The sequence below is a fragment of the Pituophis catenifer genome, unplaced genomic scaffold, assembly GCF_029215685.1.
Source record: "Pituophis catenifer annectens isolate HBS135680 unplaced genomic scaffold, rPitCat1.0.hap2 SCAF_3, whole genome shotgun sequence".
NCBI lineage: Eukaryota > Metazoa > Chordata > Lepidosauria > Squamata > Colubridae > Pituophis > Pituophis catenifer.
Window position 1 is genome coordinate 158,480,404 of NW_027256883.1, and position 19,456 is coordinate 158,499,859.

Genomic DNA, 19,456 nt, shown 5'->3' on the forward strand with positions numbered 1-19,456 from the left:
TCAATTGCAGTGATTCACTTAACAACTGGGGCAAGAAAGGTCATAAAATGGGGCAAAACTCACTTAAATGTTTCACTTGACAACAGAAATTTTGGGTTTAATTGTGGTCATAAATTGAAGACCACCTGTATTACCTAGGAGAAAAAAGTTGTTACTGGAAATCTGGGGTAAGAAAGAGATTGGAGTTGGATAGATAGCAGTGGTGGAATTCAATTTTTTTTACTACTGGTTCAGTGGGCGTGGCTTGGTGGGCATGGCAGGGGAAGGCTACTGCAAAATCTCCATTCCCACCCCACTCCAGGGAAGGATACTGCAAAATCCCCATTCCCTCCCCACTCCTGGAGGAAGGATATTGCAAAATCTCCATTCCCACCCCACTCTGGGGCCAGCCAGAGGTGGTATTTGCTGGTTCTCCGAACTACTCAAAATTTCCGCTACCGGTTCTCCAGAACCTGTCATACCTACTGACTAGCACCCCTGATAGATAGAATCATTGATTTCATTCCGTCTCTTCCCCTGGAAGCTGCCTTGGCGATGGCTGGGAAGGAGGTGAGATCATCTTATTTCAGCTGCCACGTGGCAGGCAAGGAAACCTCCCTGTACTAAATTCCTGAATGATGAGTCTAGCATGACTTCAGCTATTTAAGTGTTTATCATGACCATTCCCCTAGAAAGTGTATTCTCAGCTCTCTATAGTTGCACCATCCAAAATAATCTTGTTGAGCTATAAAATGAGAGCTTCCGTGTAAGCTTGGTGCCTTCCGCTATTAAAGAGATAAAGAGATCTCCGCCAGAGATAAACCCATCATTTCAGAATCAAACAGCAACTGGAGAGGATGATTACAATTTAAAGAAAAGATGTAGCTACTTTAAGAACAGGGACCCAAAGGACTTTTCATTTCTCCTTTGGATCAAAGCATTACATGTATATGTATTTATACAATTTATTTATTGTACTTGAAATCAGCTGATGACTATATTTCTTCAGTCAGCAGAGGATAGCTGGTTCCCTTGCAAAAGTGATCTGTATGAGCATCTTTACAGTTTTGCTGCTTCTTTCTAGACTTGGCATTGTTGCTGCAAGATCCCAAACCAGTCTCTGCCTTTTATTGTCCATTTATACCTGCATGGCAGCTGTTTATATATATGACTGTGTACTCTGAACTGTTCAGAAACCATTTTCAGAACTTGGGAATAAGTTGCAAAGTGGGAAAGAGCAGAACGAATGTCTAGGAGTAACGATCACCACGTTTGCATTATATACAGGTAAACCTCGATTTACAACAGTTCATTCAGTGATCATTCAAAGTTGCAACGGCACTGAAAAAAGTGACCTATGACCATTTTTCACACTTATGACCATTGCAGCATCCCGATGGTCACGTGATCAAAATTCAGATGCTTAGCAACTGGCTCATACTTAAGACAGTTGCAGTGTCCTGGGGTCCTGTGTTCCTCTTTTGTGACCTTCTAACGAGCAAAGTCAACGGGGAAGCCAGATTCACTTAACCACAGGGTTACTAACTTCACAACTGCAATGATTCACTTAACTGATGTGGCAAGAAAAGCCGTAAAACGGGGCAAAACTCACTTCACAAATGTCTTACTTAGCAACATAAATTTTGGGCTCAATCGTGGTCATAAGTTGAGGACTACCTGTACACACTTTTTGCAAATGGTTCTTTCCCCTATCCCAGGGGTGGGCAAATATGGCCCCTTTATGACCTGTGGACCAACTCCCAGAATTCTTGAGCCAGCTTGGCTGTCTCAGGAATTCTGGGAGTTGAAGTCCACAGGTTGTAAAAGGGCCACAGTTGCCCACCCCTGCCCTATCCCCATCCCTTCATCACTTTGATCAAGCATATTATGCAACAATAGAAGTAGGAGTATGGAATGTGGAATAATGCATTCACTGATAAACAAGGCCTCACAGATTTAGTCATGGGCTAATAATTAAAGGCTGAGGGCTATAATTTGGATGCTCCAGAAAATTACTATAATAAACTATTGCACCTTAAAAGTTTCCTGTGGAAGCAGCTTTTGTTCCCCCATCTATAGTTATTATTATTATTTAAAGAAGCATTCCTGAATTTCCTGTTATTTATCAGTAAACTTTTATGTTGAAGATCTGATTTCTCAAAGGATTTGCTGTCTCTTGGTGAGATGGGCGGCAAATAAATTTTACAAATAAAAAATAAACTAGGGCCACATAAATATCATGTTTCCCCAAAAATAAGACCCTGTCTTATATTTTTTTGAACCCCAAAATAAGCGCTTGGCCTTATTTTCGGGGAGGTCTTATTATTTTGGGGCGCATGGAGCAAGATGGGGCTCCTCTTGCCATCTTACCTGATTTCCACCTCTACGTTTAAATATTTTGGGGGAGGGCTTATTTTCAGGGGGAGGCTTATTTTAGCGCATGCGCTCAAAAGCCCAATTGGGCTTATTATCAGGGGATGTCTTATTGTCGGAGAAACAGGGTAGGTATTTTATAACAAAATTAAACATTTTTCTGTTTTTTGCTTATTGGGTGGAAAGGGACTTTTCTATACCTGTTGAAACCCCCCCCTTTTTTTTTTACATCTATCAAAGGATTGCAATCTAGTTTTGTATCTACCTACCTACCTATATCCTATCTATATTGCTCAGCTGCAGATCCATAACAGCTTGATTTACTGTTGTCACCATATAGCTTTCCAAACCCATATTTCTAATTGTACTTTTCACATGGAGACATGGATTGAGCCAGATCTCGTCTCCTGAATTGTTTCACATTCAATTCAACCCTGTTTTCAATACTTTGACCCTGCTTTATTTAGATGTAATAACTATTGTTGACTGCCCCATATTAGTAACTGTCTACTGCCCTCATGTCTGTGTCTCTGCTAAAGACTTTACACATTGTGGTGTTGTGTAATTTATCCTGTCTTCCAAAGCAGTAATGCTGCTGAATGCCCTTCTTGGATACTCCTTGCCCTTATTCATCCCTCAGAGTTAATTATGACCTCTTATGGCCCTTCTGGTAGTGTTGCAGCCCTTATGATGCTGTGTTTCAGTTAGATCTGTTTGAATAAGAAGGAATTAATTGACTAAAATTGAAGAACTTGGATTAGATATATAATTACAATCATGGGTTAAGAAGGCAAAGGACAATAGAATTTCTCTATTTTTAATTGTACCAAAAACATTAATTAATGGTAAATTAATAACTGTGGTTGTGAAAAAAGGTATCCTTGCTGAAATTTTCTTTAAAAGAGGTTTTTTTTTGGAAACTGATCATACTATGATTCATTATGATTATAATTCCATTCTTCCCAACTTGGATACTGTATGTTTCAAATCCCACAAGATCCAATTCCCTGGCCATATTGGTTTTTGGATTATGGTAGTTGAAGGCCAGTGCAGTGGGCACCATGCTGGAGAAGGAGATTGAAACATTGCAGTTAGTTTTCTCTTCAGCAGGGGTGTCAAACTGGCGCCCCACAGGCTGGACGTGTCACACGCAGGTGACGCCCACCCTGGCTCCGCAAAGGCAAAAAACACGGTGATACATCAAGATATGTCACGTGACACGAGTTTGACACCAGTGCTCAACATCATTCATAATTCTATAACAAGGATTTTTTTCTTTTTTAACTCTTACAATTTTTTTGTTGTTGTTGCTTTGAGCACATCAGAAATGTTGCTATGGATACACGTATAATGCTTGCTAGCAGACTTAAGAAAATGTAACACCAAGTGGGAACTATATTTTTTTGTAAGGCATCCAAAATCACATGCCCTTAAAAATAATGAGGTGCAATTTGTGTAATATTAATATCAGCAACATAATAATGCTAATACACAGTTTGGGAAAACATTACATACCTCATTTTGAACTACCAAATATGAGGAATGGGGGCATCTGTTGTTATAATATATTCTGATTTTTGATAAACAACTGTCAAAAAATATTCTGTTCTCATTTATTCTTGAGTACTTTCTTTCTAATCATTCAGCTGAACTGGCTGCCTACGCATATTGTTAGGTTAAGAATGAACAGTAAGTTTTCACATTTATTACTGTCTTTTTTTAATTCAACTGAAACATTGGCGGGAACTGCTAGTACATGCATTTCACATGTACTGATCTTCTCTTCAGAAGATTGTCCGCTACAACTAGCTGTCTTCCCTCCCAGGAAGTTAGCAATGCTAACTAACAAAAACTACTGTATATTCTTTGTATATAAAATATTCCAAGTTCATTTCCTGCATCCTCAAGAAGGACCAATAAAGATCCTTAGCTAAAATCCTAATGATTAGATGTCAGTCAGCTGATGGTAGCAAATCAAATCTATACATTTAGTTTATGGTGTGCTGTGAAAATTGGTTTAATTGAATAAAATATGATTAGGTTAACAGTGAATATGACATGTGACTACAGTTGCATTCATATGTTACACTTACCTATGACAAATTTAACCACAATATATAGAATCAATGCAATTTTCTATGATGATAAAATATACTGAGCCATAAGCTAACTGCATAAGCTGAGTTCTTATATCATATTAGGTTATAACATGAATTGTTTGGTTTTAGGATAACATAGTGCATGAATAAGAATTATGGTATATTCAAAACATGGTTAAACCTTTTTTTAAAAAGCATATGAACCCAGCCGCAGTGGGTTCAATATAAACTATTATATTGATAGTTTATAATTTGCTATGACATATTTCAAATTTTTACATGTTTGATATGCGTGAGGAGGTAGAACTAAATACATAATTTTTCTTTTATGAATTGCATCAGTGGTGGGTTTCAATTTTTTTTACTACTGGTTTGGCTAGGTGGGCATGGCATGGTTTAGTGGACGTGGCAGGCGAAGTAAAATGTCCATTCCCACCCCACTCGAGGGGAAGGATACTGTAAAATCTCCATTCCCTCCCCAATTCAGGGGAAGGATACTGCAAAATCCCCATTTCCTCCCCATCAGCTGGGACTTGAGAGGCCAAGAATAGATGGGGTGGGGCCAGTCAGAATTTTTACTACCGGTTCTCCGAACTACTCAAAATTTCTGCTACTGGTTCTCCAGAACTGGTCAGAACCTGCTGAAACCCACCTCTGAATTGCATGTACAGAATAGAACGTTGCACTTTTTACGTCAAAGTAATTTATAAGTGTTATGGTAAACTCCAAATATGGGGGAAGTCACTAAGTTGTTTTGCAATGTGTTTTACCCTGGAATACATAGGAGTGGCTTTGACAACTGTATGGTAGTTCTTGTTTCCAAAGCTGAAAAATATCTAACCTAATGAAACAGATGTAAATAAGCAATTTATTGTGTAGTAGGTTTCATTTCAAAATAGCTTTACATAGAATCCACATGACTGTTAAAGATGTTTCCTTGATGTCAATGAGGCTGAATATAACGAACAATATAGATAATTTTGGAAACAATAGCAGATAGAGGCAGGAATATATGAACATTTCCATCTGTTGCTTTCTCTTTTTTTCCCTGAAGACTGATGCAACTCTTCAGATTTCAGGTGCAGACTATGACTTTTACTAGACCTGGAAGCTCCAGACAGCAAAGTTATTACCCCACACAAGCCACATCACAGGTCCAGCAAACCCTGGGCAGTGGTGGGAATTTGGGAGAAAGTAGGAAATGGCCAGTTTCTAGCACGCCACGTACCTACGTCACGTGCCAGAAATTGACACACGCATACCTCTCCCCACATGGCTCCTCCTGCTACCAGCCAAGACCCCCTGGATTGCAACCCATGCAAGGCAAGAACTGCACTGTGCGTATTTTTACGTTTGTTGAACTTGTGAACAAAACCAAGTTGCCAACAGCCTCTCGGAATGTAATCTGTTCTTAAGTAGGGGACTGTTTGTAAAAAGAAAGGACCAACAGCAAGTAGTGATTATAGGAACATGGTCGGTCAGGAAGTAAAGTTAAAATCTCTTCCCCTTTTCAGTTTTCTTGATTCTGGATAGTGGAAAAAAAATAGCACTGATTAAAGAACACCAAGGAGGTGAAAGGTCATTAGCTAAGGAGAAGTAAAGATGGAAGAAAAGGTAATACTAGTGATGAATGGGGGGGGAAATACAATGAGAAATGCCAGAGGAAGAAAGACTAACATTCAATGCCAATCTGTTGCTGGCTCTCCAAATTCATCTCAAGACCCAGGCAACTGAACAGCTGGGCACAGGTTGATGCTTTTGAATGCCAAATCCGGCTGCAATAAAACTTAATGATATACTCAAGGATAAGAGGGCAAACCTGGCATGTGTCAGTGAGACCTGGCTGGAAAAGAAAGGAAAATCCTACTCAGTGAGACCTGTCCAACCAGGTTTTATGTCTTGCATCAGTCCTAATTTTGGGACAGAAGAGGCAGTATGGCCATTGTGTACTATTGCAAGGATCACTCTTCTTCAAGGGTGTAGTTGTTAAGCCATTTTTGTGAAGAAGAGTTACAGAGACAAGCCTGGGGGGATGCTGCTATTGTACAGTCCTTCCAACCTTTCCTGAGCTGCTTGATCTCATTGTAGGGATGGCTACAATGAATGAATCTAGATTCTATCCAACCTAAGGGCTCATAGGATTGGGAAAGAGCAGGAGTAAATTATTTCTGGTGTGCTGTGTCAACTTGCAAAGCTTTCGGAAACTTGACATGCTGCATATGTACGGAGTGCACCCAAAGCTGTTTTTTGCCCCAGCTTTCTCCTGACTTCTGGATGCGAATAGGTTGGTTTGTTTCAGCAAAAATTTGCAACTCAAAAGTCCTCAGTAGGTAATGTCTGTACTTAAATTAGTGAAAGTGGGAAAATAGATTGACAAGGAGAGTTCATAGGAATAACACTTTTCCATTTGTACTGCAGGGTGAATAAGACCCATTGTGATTCAGCGAAGGCTAATTTTGGCTTCTTCCATATCACATTAAAGGGGACTGTTTTTTAAAATTATCAGGATCCCACTGTTGAGCCATAATGAGTCATGCATACGCAGTAATTGGCACTGCTAATAATGGTGGGTGGGTGATTATTCTGTACCTGGGGAAACCCCAAAAGGGCATTATAATCCTCTGCAGTCATTTATTTTCCGATCCACTGGTATTCTGCTCATTACCAGAACAATATTTATAGCTCTGAAGTCAGAGACTGCAAGTAGGGATGAAAAGTCAAATGAAATTCTATAGAAAGTTTCAATAACAAGAGGTGAGTGAGTGCAAAATTGTGTCTTCTTCCATAAATGAGTAAGCAGCATATGACTCTGTAAGAAGACCAGCCCTCTGGTCCAAGATAAGCTTTTTTCCAGCCTTCCTGTTTTATCATTGCAAAATGAATAAGAGTTTGTAATCTGGCTACAGATGGCAAAAGAAAACCAAAACCAAGCTAGAACAGGTTTAGATAAAAGAAATATTTTCTCTTATATTTTCCAGTCAAGGAGAAACCCATGTTATTATTGACCTTTTCCTCATCTTTCTTAAAATTCACAGTGTGAAATGTTTTAAATTTATTAACAATGGAAGATTTAATTTCTCCAAAGTTAAACTCATTCCATCAACATGTGTCGCCTGACATTTAGTTGTCCCTGTTATTACTGTATCACAACATACCAGCTCTATTACTTAATACAAAAAGAATATTTAGTTCCAGATTTTGGATCATCCAGAAGTATACGTAGTGTATAATAACCCAGAAGAACTTCTGTTTAGTTAACTTCGTGATATCAATCATAGGTGGAGGACTTGATGATTCAGTGCCAGAGGATGGGAAAACTCAAGAATTCACCAATTTTAACAGATATTTTAACAGTACAGGTGGTCTCGTATAGTGACTACAATTGGGACTGGTAACTTGGTCATTAAGTAACTCTGTCACTAAGTAAAATCACAGCTGTGTTCATGATCTTACAGCAGCTTTCCTTTGCTTTACACACCGGTAAAGGTTGTATGGTAAATGCTAGGATTGGTTGCAAAGTTACTTTTTCATCATCATTATAACTACAAATGATTGCTAAATAAGGCAGTTGCTAAATCAGGGTTGTTCGTATTGCACAGTATTACAGAATGTTTTGCAGTGGCTGACAGGCTGTCCTTTTCTGTTCTTTTGTTACTGCTTTAAGATGTTTTAAATCTCAAGTAGCCCAATTTTGATAAAAATATCATGAATGCCTAAGGTAAGATTCAGCTCCTGTCCAGCTACCTTTCTGTGCCCATTAGAGTAAACCAGGAAGAAACAGGCAAATTTGGTAACCCCATTTCTGTGCTAGACTAGTCTCCCATATAAGCGCCAGTTCCAGAAGTAAAGCTAAGGTAGTTTAATTCTCTTTTCTGAATTTAGACAACATGGGGAGTCTAGAACAAGCTAAGAGAATCAGCAATTAAATTTGGAATGGTTGGAGTGCTTTATTTTCATGTGTCAAATATCCTGAGTTCATGCAACTAGCACTGACTTTTCTTGGCAATATCACACAAACACAATCCTTATATTGTAGTGCATAAGAGTGCACTGCTAGGGTGCTTGTACAAAAAAGAATCCTTCTGTCCTTGGTAAAGTTAATCTAGTTCTACACTATTATCTTTGTAGAAGGCAGAATAGAAATAAACTTTTAATAATTAATATTTTCAGTATTTGATAACTATGAATGTATAGTATAAGAGCTGTGGTGGTGCAGTGGTTAGAATGCAGTATTGCAGGCTAATTCTGCATTCTAGTTCGAATCTCACCGGCCTTCAATCCTTCCAAGATTGGTAAAATGAGGATCCAAATTGTTGGGTTGTTAATAAATGCTGACTCTGTAAACTGCTTAAAAATGACTGTAAAGCACTGTGAAGCAGTATATAAGTCTAAGTGCTATTGCTATTCTGTATTCAAAGTGCAAGACCTCTGAAAAGAAGAAAAAAATGGAGGAATAAAAAGAATAAAAAGGTAGGCATGGTAAATTCTGTGTCAGCTGCAGTATTAGCCAGATGAGAGATTAAATCACATTATCTATGGAATTGAGGCACTATTGTTGTAATTAAAATACTCTTGTATTCCATTTGGTATTCCATTATATTCCACTAAATTTATGGAGAGTTTTTATTCCTATATTGCTCATATGTTGCTGAAATTTCCATCCTAAAATATATGCTACCAGCCCAATAATAGGTACAAAGTTGCTGGATTTTGAAGTCTGTGACATAAGTTACAGACCCCTTCCAGAACTAAGTGCTACAAAGCCTATTAAAACAAAATTACATGGAGTGTGTAGTATGGCTTTGAGGGACAAATCCTCTGAATTTGTTTACAGGTAGTCCTCGACTTATGATCACAATATATGCAGTGGTGGGATTCAGCCAGTTTGCACCTATTCGGGAGAACTGATTGTTAACTTTCTAAGCAGTTCGGAGAACCGGTTATTGGAAGAAATCTTATTTTGTTTTTTTCCCCACTTGACAGGGATAATCCTGTAAGGAAGGCAGGAAGGAAACATTCTGGTGTTGTTTTAGCCTAATCTTTATTGCCCTGCTTACAGAAACTGCCTCTCTGGTTAACCCATTGTAATAGCTAAGGTGAAGTGCCCATCGACGTGAGTGACGTTGAGCTGGCCATGCCCACATGGTGACATGACCACCAAGCCATGCCTACCCAGCTGGTCATTAGGGCAGAGAACCGGTTGTTAAATTATTTGAATCCCACCACTGAATATATGTCACTAAGTAATGTGACTGTTAAGTCAGTCACACACAATTTGATGACCTTTTTTGCAGTAGTTGTTAAGCAAACTTGGTTTCCCCCATTGACTTTACTTGTTAGAAGCAGGGCTGAGATCCAGCAGGTTCTGATAGGTTCTGGAGAACTGGTAGCAGAAATTTTGAGTAGTTCAGAGAACCTGTAGTAGAAATTTTGAGTAGTTCTGAGAACTGGCAAATACCAGCTCTGGCTAGTCCCAGAGTGGGGTGGGAATGGGGATTTTGCAGTATCTCCTCTGGAGTGGGATGGGAATGGAGATTTTGCAGTATCCTTCCCCTGCCACACTCACCAAGCCACGCCCACCAAGCCATGCCCACCAAGCTACATCCACAGAACCGGTAATTTAAAAATTTGAATTTCACCACTGGTTGGAAGTCATCTGGGAAGATTGCATACGGTGATCAAGTGAATCTGGGTTACTGCAACCATTATAATACATGCCAGTTGCCAAGGGCCCAATCACATGACCTTGGGAATACCGCACTGGTCATAAGTGCAAGGATCAATCATAAGTCATTTTTTACAATGCTGTTGTAACTTTGAACAGTCAATTAAACAAATGGTTGAAAAATCAAGGACTACCTGCTTGTCAACTTTCTGCCTTTTATAAACAACTGTCCAGATACATCCTATAAACAGCCTTCTCCAATCTAGTTGAACTTGCAAGGATTCTGTGTGGTTGTGGCCTAAGAACTGAGCATACTGCATGAGAGACAACATATGTCACTTTCTATATATTCATCTTTCTCTTCAACTGATGTAGCCCAAAGACAGCTTTAAATGCTCTGTTCTGGAAATGGTGTTTTCCCTCTTAGCCCAATTGCAGATCTTCAGTCTAGATTATAAGGAATATAGATACGTATGTTTCTTATAACTTAAATATTTGATTCATTCAGCACAAAAATTTCTCTAGGGTCTGTTAGATCCCTCAAAGAATGTTTTAAAAAAGGTTGGCTATTATTGTTTCTGTACCACAGAAAATGATACATTTGAAAGAATATTGGTACATACGTTGGAGTCTTCCCATAATTCCTTATTGGTAGATATTATTGCCATGCTGAACTAAGTTCTTGGAGGGGAATTAAAAGCTATATATCCCCCCCAAATCTGGAATCACTTCATTTGTGAAGAACTTTGGAAATACTGAGCTTGGAATCTGGGGGAAAAAATATGATTACCTGATAAGTTTTCCTGGAACACTGTTTGTGTTCCATACTTTAAAAGTTAGCTAAATGAAATTTGTGATTTTTCAACATTTGAATTAACTTTGCGTGAAAGGCAAGGCAGGACCTTTTGATTCTATACGGTCACAGTTTGTTCAAAAATTAAGCTGTAATGATAGAATTGAAGCAAGTTATATAATTTTATTGGGCTAATATTATTTTTTCCTTAATGTTTAGAATTAATATAAATTACTGTGTGAAGGCTTTGTTGAATTTTTTAATTCTTTTTTTGTTACCTTCCCCTCCCCTCTCTTACATAGCTTGTTAGATATTTTTTTTTCTATTCTTACTTTTTTACTACATCTCTTTTTAATATATATTACCGGTATATGTTATATATGTTAACCTCCCAGAGTTACCTTATTCGTTAAACTGTAGGGACTTATAATAACAGTAACAGAGTTGGAAGGGACCTTGGAGGTCATCTAGTCCAACCCCCTGCTCACGCTAGGGATTCAAACCGCCGAACTGCCGTGCAGTGCAGTGATGGCTAACCTTTTTGCCATTACGTGCCAAAAGCGGGGGGATCGTGGAGGAATCACGCACGCATGTGCCCACACCCATAATTCTATGCACCCCGCCCCTGCGCATGTGTGTGCGCCCCCCCCATGCTTCCCCCGTTTTTGGCACGTGATGGCACGTGATGGCATGGTGGGCCCGGTAGGCCCGCTTTGTGCCCTCCCCAGGCTCCAGAGCCTTTCTAGGAGCCTGGGGAGGGTGAAAATGGCCTTCCCCACCCCCTAGAAGCCCTCCGGAGGCCGGAAATGGCTTGTTTGCCGATTTCCAGTGGGCCCAGAAGGCCCGAAAATCAGCTGGCCGGCACGTACATGTGCACCGGAGCTGAGCTTGCGTGCCCACCAATATGGCTCCGTGTGCGACCTGTGGCATGCATGCCATAGGTTTGCCATCACGGGCTTAGTGCATATATGTTATAACCAAAACAAAAAAGATGTTTAATAATAGCAGTAACATAAAAAATATTATGGCCCCCAACTCCAGAAGTTTATGGGAGGCATAAACTTTAATGCGGCAACAGAGTGACTGGGTTCACATATTGCATGAGTCTGTATCGTGATTTATTTAGTTTTAGCTTAGTATATTGTTAAGGTGACCAATCGTTCTCCTTTAGGGAGGACAGTCCTTCTTTTGTAAGTTCTGTCCTCTCTCGAAAAGTGTCCTCCTACATGTCCTCCTTTTCCATATTTGAAGACTAATCTGTAAATCTCCGTATTCGATCGATGCCGATCCGATCCGTTGCGTGTGATGTGACGTATTTGTATTTGACATGACGATTCATCAAGGCTCGGTACAGTGTGGTGAGACGCGATTATGAGATGCATGCGCTCCACACAGGAGAACTGTTTTGAGAGAGTGCGCCGTGCGCAAGACTGTGCCATATACAAGTGGCTTTGTTTACTTCTTACCAAAACACGACACGGCACACACGCACGCATTTTTTTTTTTTTTTTTAATTTGATTTATATGCCGCCCTTCTCCGAAGACTCAGGGCGGCTTACAATGTGCTCAGCATTAGACTCATTGTTGCAATGAATGAAATGTTTCTTTTATTTACGATATTTTTTTTCTTCAATTTATTTGTGTCCTCCTTCTCACTGTAAAAAAGTTGGTCACCTTAATATTGTGTGTTAATCTAGTCATTGCACTAAACCATAGCTTACTGTTAAATACAATCAGTAACATCTCTAATAATAATTCCTAATAAACTTTACAGCTTTGCCTTCAGATATTTTAATTCTCCAAGAACATAGTTGTATTTAGCAATAATTACATATCAATTCCTCATTCAAAAAAGAAAACTTATAAACATGCTTTTTCAAAAAGCTGTGCTTTTTGATTTTTCACCTTTTCCACGCAAACTGTCATACAGCAGTGATGTAGGTGTGTAAGCAGACCTACTCTAGGCCCAGAACATTTAATCCATTAGTGCTTACAAATTCCTGCTAATGTGCTAACACAAGTTGGAGTCTTTTGAGCTGAAGACTATCATATATAGAGTAAACTTTTTCCTTTTGTCAGAAGAATGGAATCTTTCCGCTTTGCGTTAATTATATACATTTTCCCTTATTGTCAGCTTTGCTTTTTGATAAAATCTAAAGCTTTGTCTGATTTTTATCAGTGCAGCAATCTTTGTTCACACACACACACACACACACACACACACACACACACACACACACACATTCTTTTTCTGTCTCTCTTTCAGTTTTGTTATTTATCACTTTATTTGCATATAGGCATATTTACTATCATTTTAGAATCATTGTCCTTTATATTTTGGTAGTTTAATTCAAGCAGATTTCCTGGTGCTCACTATAACAATTGCAGAATGGAAGTTAGGAACGCCACCTGTATACCAATATTCTATTGGTTCTCCAGTCTCTTTGGATGCAAACCTCGTTCTTTCTGAAGCAGCCTAGCCCTGCATAACTGATGTATTTTAGATCACTTGGGTCAATTTACGTTATTTGCATAACTATGCAATTGCCAGCTTTATGTCCTATACTTCAATTTATTTCATAATGCAAATGATACAAAATATCAATTTTGTAATCACACAATCTAATTTAACACTGATGATGTAAATTTGGGTTTAAGTGACATTTAACTGATGTACATTTGGCTTTAACTAACACTAATGATGTAAATTTGGGCTTAACTGACATTTGGGAGAAAGGCACTCCTTTTTCCCAAATTGTCTACTAAATCAAGTTATATCTACTGCTTCTTGAACTTTGAATTTTCTGTCAATACAAATTTAACAATGAATCCATATGGCAAGAAAAAAATTTAGCAAAATTTTAGTTTCCAGGAATATTTATTTTTATTTTCTGCTATTTTTTTCTTACGCACCAGAAAGATAATTGGTATTCCTTCAGATGTCCTTATTGCCTGCTTTCTGTATGCAAAGCCTAGGGAATAAATGAGAACCTGCTCTTATAGAAACATTTATATATGACTATTGGCATACAGCTGATGAACTGTGATTTGTGACCAAGACAAATGCTTCTTTTGGTCAGTTTCCTCCGTAATACTATATGAAGTAGCTCTCAGCTAGCAGTGAGAAAATTTCTGGTTGAAAGAGACTCCAGAACAGAGGCAACATTCAGAACTGGATTTCAAAGCAGAAATGTGAATCCCTCATTCCACATTAAAAAGATGACCCTCCCCAATAAAATACATTGCAGTTTTACAACAGTAAGAAATGTGATGCTGACCAAATGTTGTTGAACTACAACTCTCAATTTCCTTTGCTATTAGTTAGGGTTGCTGGGAAAAAGTCTTAGCTTTCCTATCCCTGTTGCGTAAGGTCTTGAGATGCTGAGTCACTACAGCAATACACATCTCATTCATTCTCAGTCTTTTTTTTTATTTCAGCTATGCATTGAATTCATCAAAGACACACTAAACGTGAACCAAGCATGTGAGGCCTTTCAGGTAAGTAGTGATGTTCCCAGGCTTGATCATATGTCACTCCCTGAATCACTTTAAGGCTAGAAGCAGGAGATCTTTCCCAGAAAGCCAAAGCTACAGACCAGTAGTGGGTTTTACTTATCTTTGCAACTGGTTCGCTCGCGCGCGTGCCACTTCTGTGCCTGCGCAGAAGCTTCTCCGCATGTGCAGAGCTTATTTGATGACTTCCGGGTGGGTGGGTGGAGCCTCCCACCACCGCTACTACCGGTTCTCCCAAACCGGTGTGAACCGGGAGCAACCCACCACTGCTACAGACATTGACAGCTGTCTAATTCTATGCAAATTCTTTGTTGTTAGGCTGAATTCAAAGACATGCAATGCCTTAATTGGTAAAAACACATGAAATCAGTTGTGTTGCTTGTAAACAGACAGCAGTGGTAGAAATCTTCATCATAGACTACCTATGTTGAGCAACTGGTATGGAAAGACTAGCACTAGCAAACTTGCAGTTAATCACCTTTCCTGATAAGCCGTGATGAGTAAGCATCGCTTGCCTCCATCTTACCAGTTGGATGGAGATAGGGAATAATGTTGAAATGCGTTGATAAGTGGATTAGCAGACAAGCAGACAAGCAAATACTATTGAAAGAAAAAATGCTATAAGAGAGATATGTTTACCTAATAGCGAGGCCTTATGGTATGAAGTACCATAGTAACCAGAAGCTTGAATTGCCCCCAGAATTCTACTAACTGACAACTAGTACAGCTCACAAAACAGGGATTGCCATGGCATGCTCAATACTATTTGTGTCACTGCATTCTGGACCAGCCGCAGCTTCCAAGAGGACTTTCAGATAGTCCCATATAGAATACATTGCAATAATCCATATATAGGATGACTGAGGCATGAGTGTCTATTTGGAGGGCCTCTGGCTTATAGGATGAAGTTCTAGCTTTCCTAGCACTAGATACTAATTGCTCTTCAAGGAGGAGCTGCAAGTCTAGAATGTCTCCAAATTGTGTACTAATCCTGAATAGGAAAGAGCAGCCCTATTAACAACTGAAAAGCCTTGGTGTTGCAGTGGTTAGAATGCAGTATTGCAGGCAACCTCTGCCCACAGCTTAGAGTTCGATCCTAAGGGGACTCAAAGTTAACCCATCCTTCCATTCTTCCGAGATCAGTAAAATGAGGACCAGATTGTTGAGGGCAATATGCTGTCACGGTATACCACCCAGAGAGTGCTGTAAAGCATTATGGGCTGTTATATAAGTGCTATTGCTAAAGATGGACATTCTCCAAAATCAGGTGGTCGAGATATCCAGTTACTTGGTATTGCTAAGGCTGAATTTGAGTCTGTTCCTTTCCATCCAGACCCTTTACAGTCTCCAGCCATTTGGGACAATAAATGAATTGTTATACAAAGACTAGGTACTGCAATGGAATGGAACTAAACAGGATATTTTTGCTTTCTGGTAAATGAGTCTCTTTACCAGAAGAGTCATGATGTGTTTCTCAGGGTTTGGACAAAACAAGTCGCAAATACTCTTATTATAACTATTACAGTTTTAATTCTGAGGGAAAAAACCTGAATTATTGGAAAAGTACCGTATCTGGAAAAACAGCACCAATCTGGTGGTGAGAGAAGCATTGGAAACCCATTACTGTTGCAATTTTCAGTATTGAAAAAAGGGATTTTCCAATTCAGGGGGAAGGAACATATAGCTTCTCTCACATGTCCTCCCCCTTCCCGACTTCAGTTCTATTCTGCATTGAAAGCCAGTCATGAAATGTTGCTGTCTTTGAACTTCCCCCACTTCGGAGATCTTTTTCAGGGATATTATAAAGTACCCCACTGTGCCAAGGGCTTTTGTACTGCAAGCCTTTCAACACCAACAAACATTTATCCTGGCTCATTCCATATTAGCTGACATGCAGAACCATATTCAGAAAGTGAAATACAGTATAAGAGCAACCATCATGCGAAATGGTGGCAGCTTTCAACATTTCCCTAAGCCAGAGATCAAACACAGAATACAATGATTCCTGTTCTGTTTGGTTTTTTTTTTTGCTTTACTTTGCTTCTGTTTGCATTGGATTGTTCGGTTTCACTGTGTGAAAGTTAACAGGATGTGCCACATGATGTGGTGCAGCCATTTCTGTGTTGTTTATGTAGGCTATCTCAGTTCAATAGCACATATTCTGTGTATGCGGCAGGAGGATGAAAAACTTTGCTGTAACAAAAGGGGCTGCGTCATTTGGGGCTCTTCAACATGGCCCAGTTATTTTGTTCTTACCAGCAACGTCAGCAGTATAAAACTTGCTGTCCCCATTGATGAGCCCAATTCTGCTACAAGCGTAATGTTGGCAAATGATGGTGTCTTTATTTATGGTGTACAAGACACAGTTGATGGATTGCCCATACATTATTTCCTCCTTCCCCCAAAGTCATCAGCTGGTGGAAGAATCATCCTCTACTATAGGAATAGAATTGAAGGAGGGGGTTGGTTATGAAAAAGAGCCAGATAGCAAGTTTATCCTTCTTTCAAAATGTGCTGATTTTGTACAAGTACTCAGGTGTGTTCAAAGAGAGCCTCACAGCTCATGGTTCAGCTCCTTTTGGACACAAATTTATGGCTATTCCAGAATAGCTCATTCAGAAATTATGCTAATCTTATGTTCAAAAAAGCATGAGACCCATTCTGTATTCAAAAGAAGTCTGTACAACAGTTGACAACAGAAAAGAGATATATTTCACCATGCAGATTCACTGTGTAGCTCCACTGCTGTCATCACGGTAGATTTTCAGTGTTTTCCAAATAATCTAGGTCTCCAAGACCTGATGGGCACAGGAGAAAACCCAGTTTGAAAGAGTTATCAGAATGGCCCTGTAAAATAATCTCCAGGAACTGGAGGGCATGTCTGCTCCAATGTCAGGTGGCCAATAGATTCTGGATTAATTTTCTATTGATAAAATAATCTGATTAAATAAATCTGTAGTGCTGCTTTCCGGACCTGTCTTAAAGTGATATTAGCATACACAGCTTTGTGTTATGCTGGACAGCTGGTGTCACAAATTGAGAGCCTTGGGGGGGGGGGGCTTATTTCTAGTTGTGTTGCAGTTATGCCCAGCTGTGCTAGGCAGACACTACTGTAATATGATAGTTATGAAGAAATTGCAAACAGAAGTGTTTTAAGGTGCAGTCTTGAATCACAGCCATGTGATTCATATTCTGTGTGTTCCTGAATCTATGTTTCAAATATGCCCACATTCCATGCTTATGACAGAGACTGTAGGATTTTTGTAACTATGCAGTTTGCCCATCAGCATAACCATGTCATATTATAAAAGTCATAAAAGACAATCTGTGACGATCTAGATATGCTTGTTTGTTTTTCACATTCCTACATTAATACGTAATCATCCAGTGTAAAATTACAGGGAAATTCTGTTTCGGATATGAAAAACCAATCATCGTTCTCAGAAAGAAGTTCTGGTTTCAATTCTTCCCAATCCTGTTCTCAAAGAATGATTTCCTCTGCTAAATTTGGAACTAAGAATTTGCAATGAAGTCTGTTTGTATGGTTAATTTCTGTTCCTCACTTCAAATATCAGCCTTCTTTAAAGCTTTCAATGCAGATACCTTTATATCTATATATATGTCTGCATGCACATGTCAATTAATTTTTAAAATATATTTAATATATTGTAGAAATTTATAATCTGTTAATAAACTTCCTTGGGGAGTTTACAAAATTTAAAATGTAAATTAAAAATCTAGTTTTTTAAAAAAAAAAAAAGCAAACACTTTATCTTGTGTCTCCAGATGCATTCTTTGTTGCTGTAATTTTCTCAAAAAAACTTTTGTGAAATAATAGTGGAACTAAAGCCAGTTAACTGCCTGTTATTTTTAGTGTTGTTATTTTTAAATGGGCCTAACTGATACCTCTGTAGCCTAAAGAGTATAGTGACCATAGAGAGGAAATCCTCCATTCACTTCAATACCTCCACTCATTCACCCTAATTAAGTTTCATTGCTCTAACAGTATCATTATGGCACCTATCATTTGTTGGGGTGGGGTTTAATGAGAAATGAGCACTGCTAAGTTCTTATACTGTAATTACCCTCCAGCCTAGCCGAACACTATTAGCATATATTGCTTTTTCCTATGTCTTTAAACAAGTGATATCATAGGCTAAAGTACAGTACAAGAGTTACTCCAAATTACTCAATACATAAAACTATGTTTTTCCTTCCAACCAGATATGGGGTAGGAAACCTGCAGGCACTTTTTATGACCTCCTGAAGTATTAAGCTAGGCTGCTAAACACTAATGGCACAGTTTCTCACTATCTTCATGTTGGAAACACAAGAGCAGTATTGTAAAAGCTGTAAAACAGCCTCCCACCGGCCAGTACGCTCTCATAGAGAGGGGCTCCTCCGGGTGCTGTCAGCCAAGCAGTGTCGACTGGCGGCGCCCAGGGGGAGGACCTTCTCTGTGGGGGCACCCACTATCTGGAACGAGCTCCCCCCGGAGATACGGCGGATCCCGGATCTGCGCACGTTCCGCTGTGCTCTTAAGACCCTCCTATTCCAGCAAACCGGCCTGGTCTAATTTTCTCCCCTTTCTTTTAAATTTTTAAATTGATATTTTAATTTGTTTTAAATTATTGGGATTTTTAATTGTCTTGGGCTAAATTATTTAATTTGGTTTTAATTATGTTTCTAACTTTTGTATTTATGTATTTTATTTTGTGCCTGTTCACCGCGCTGAGTTCTTCGGGAGTAGGGCGGTATATAAATTTAATAAAACATAAAACAAAACAAAAACAAAATAGGCATATCAGAGTGAAAAATAGGAAAGAAACTCAAACTCCCCCCATTAACAAAATTCAGACCTGACCTGACCTGACCCAAAATGTGACTCCACTCCAATCTTGAGCCAATGGGACTCAAACTGCCAAACTGCTTTGCAACGTTTAGCATTCCCTGGTTAATTGCAATTCTTGACCACCAAAGATGGCCTAGTCCTGCACTGTGGTTTGCTTTTGCCCATCAGGACATTACACAGTA

The 19,456-nt window shown here is 39.1% G+C and overlaps 1 protein-coding gene across 1 annotated transcript in view; it reads left to right on the top strand.

Annotated features, from left to right (window-relative positions):
* Positions 1–19,456, top strand: part of BTBD19 (BTB domain containing 19) — a 53,872-nt gene that overhangs the window by 27,361 nt on the left and 7,055 nt on the right. Inside the window, exon 4 of the mRNA XM_070939600.1 lies at positions 14,348–14,407. Within this exon, the coding sequence (XP_070795701.1) occupies positions 14,348–14,407 (60 nt within the window). The remainder of the gene's footprint in view (positions 1–14,347; positions 14,408–19,456) is intronic.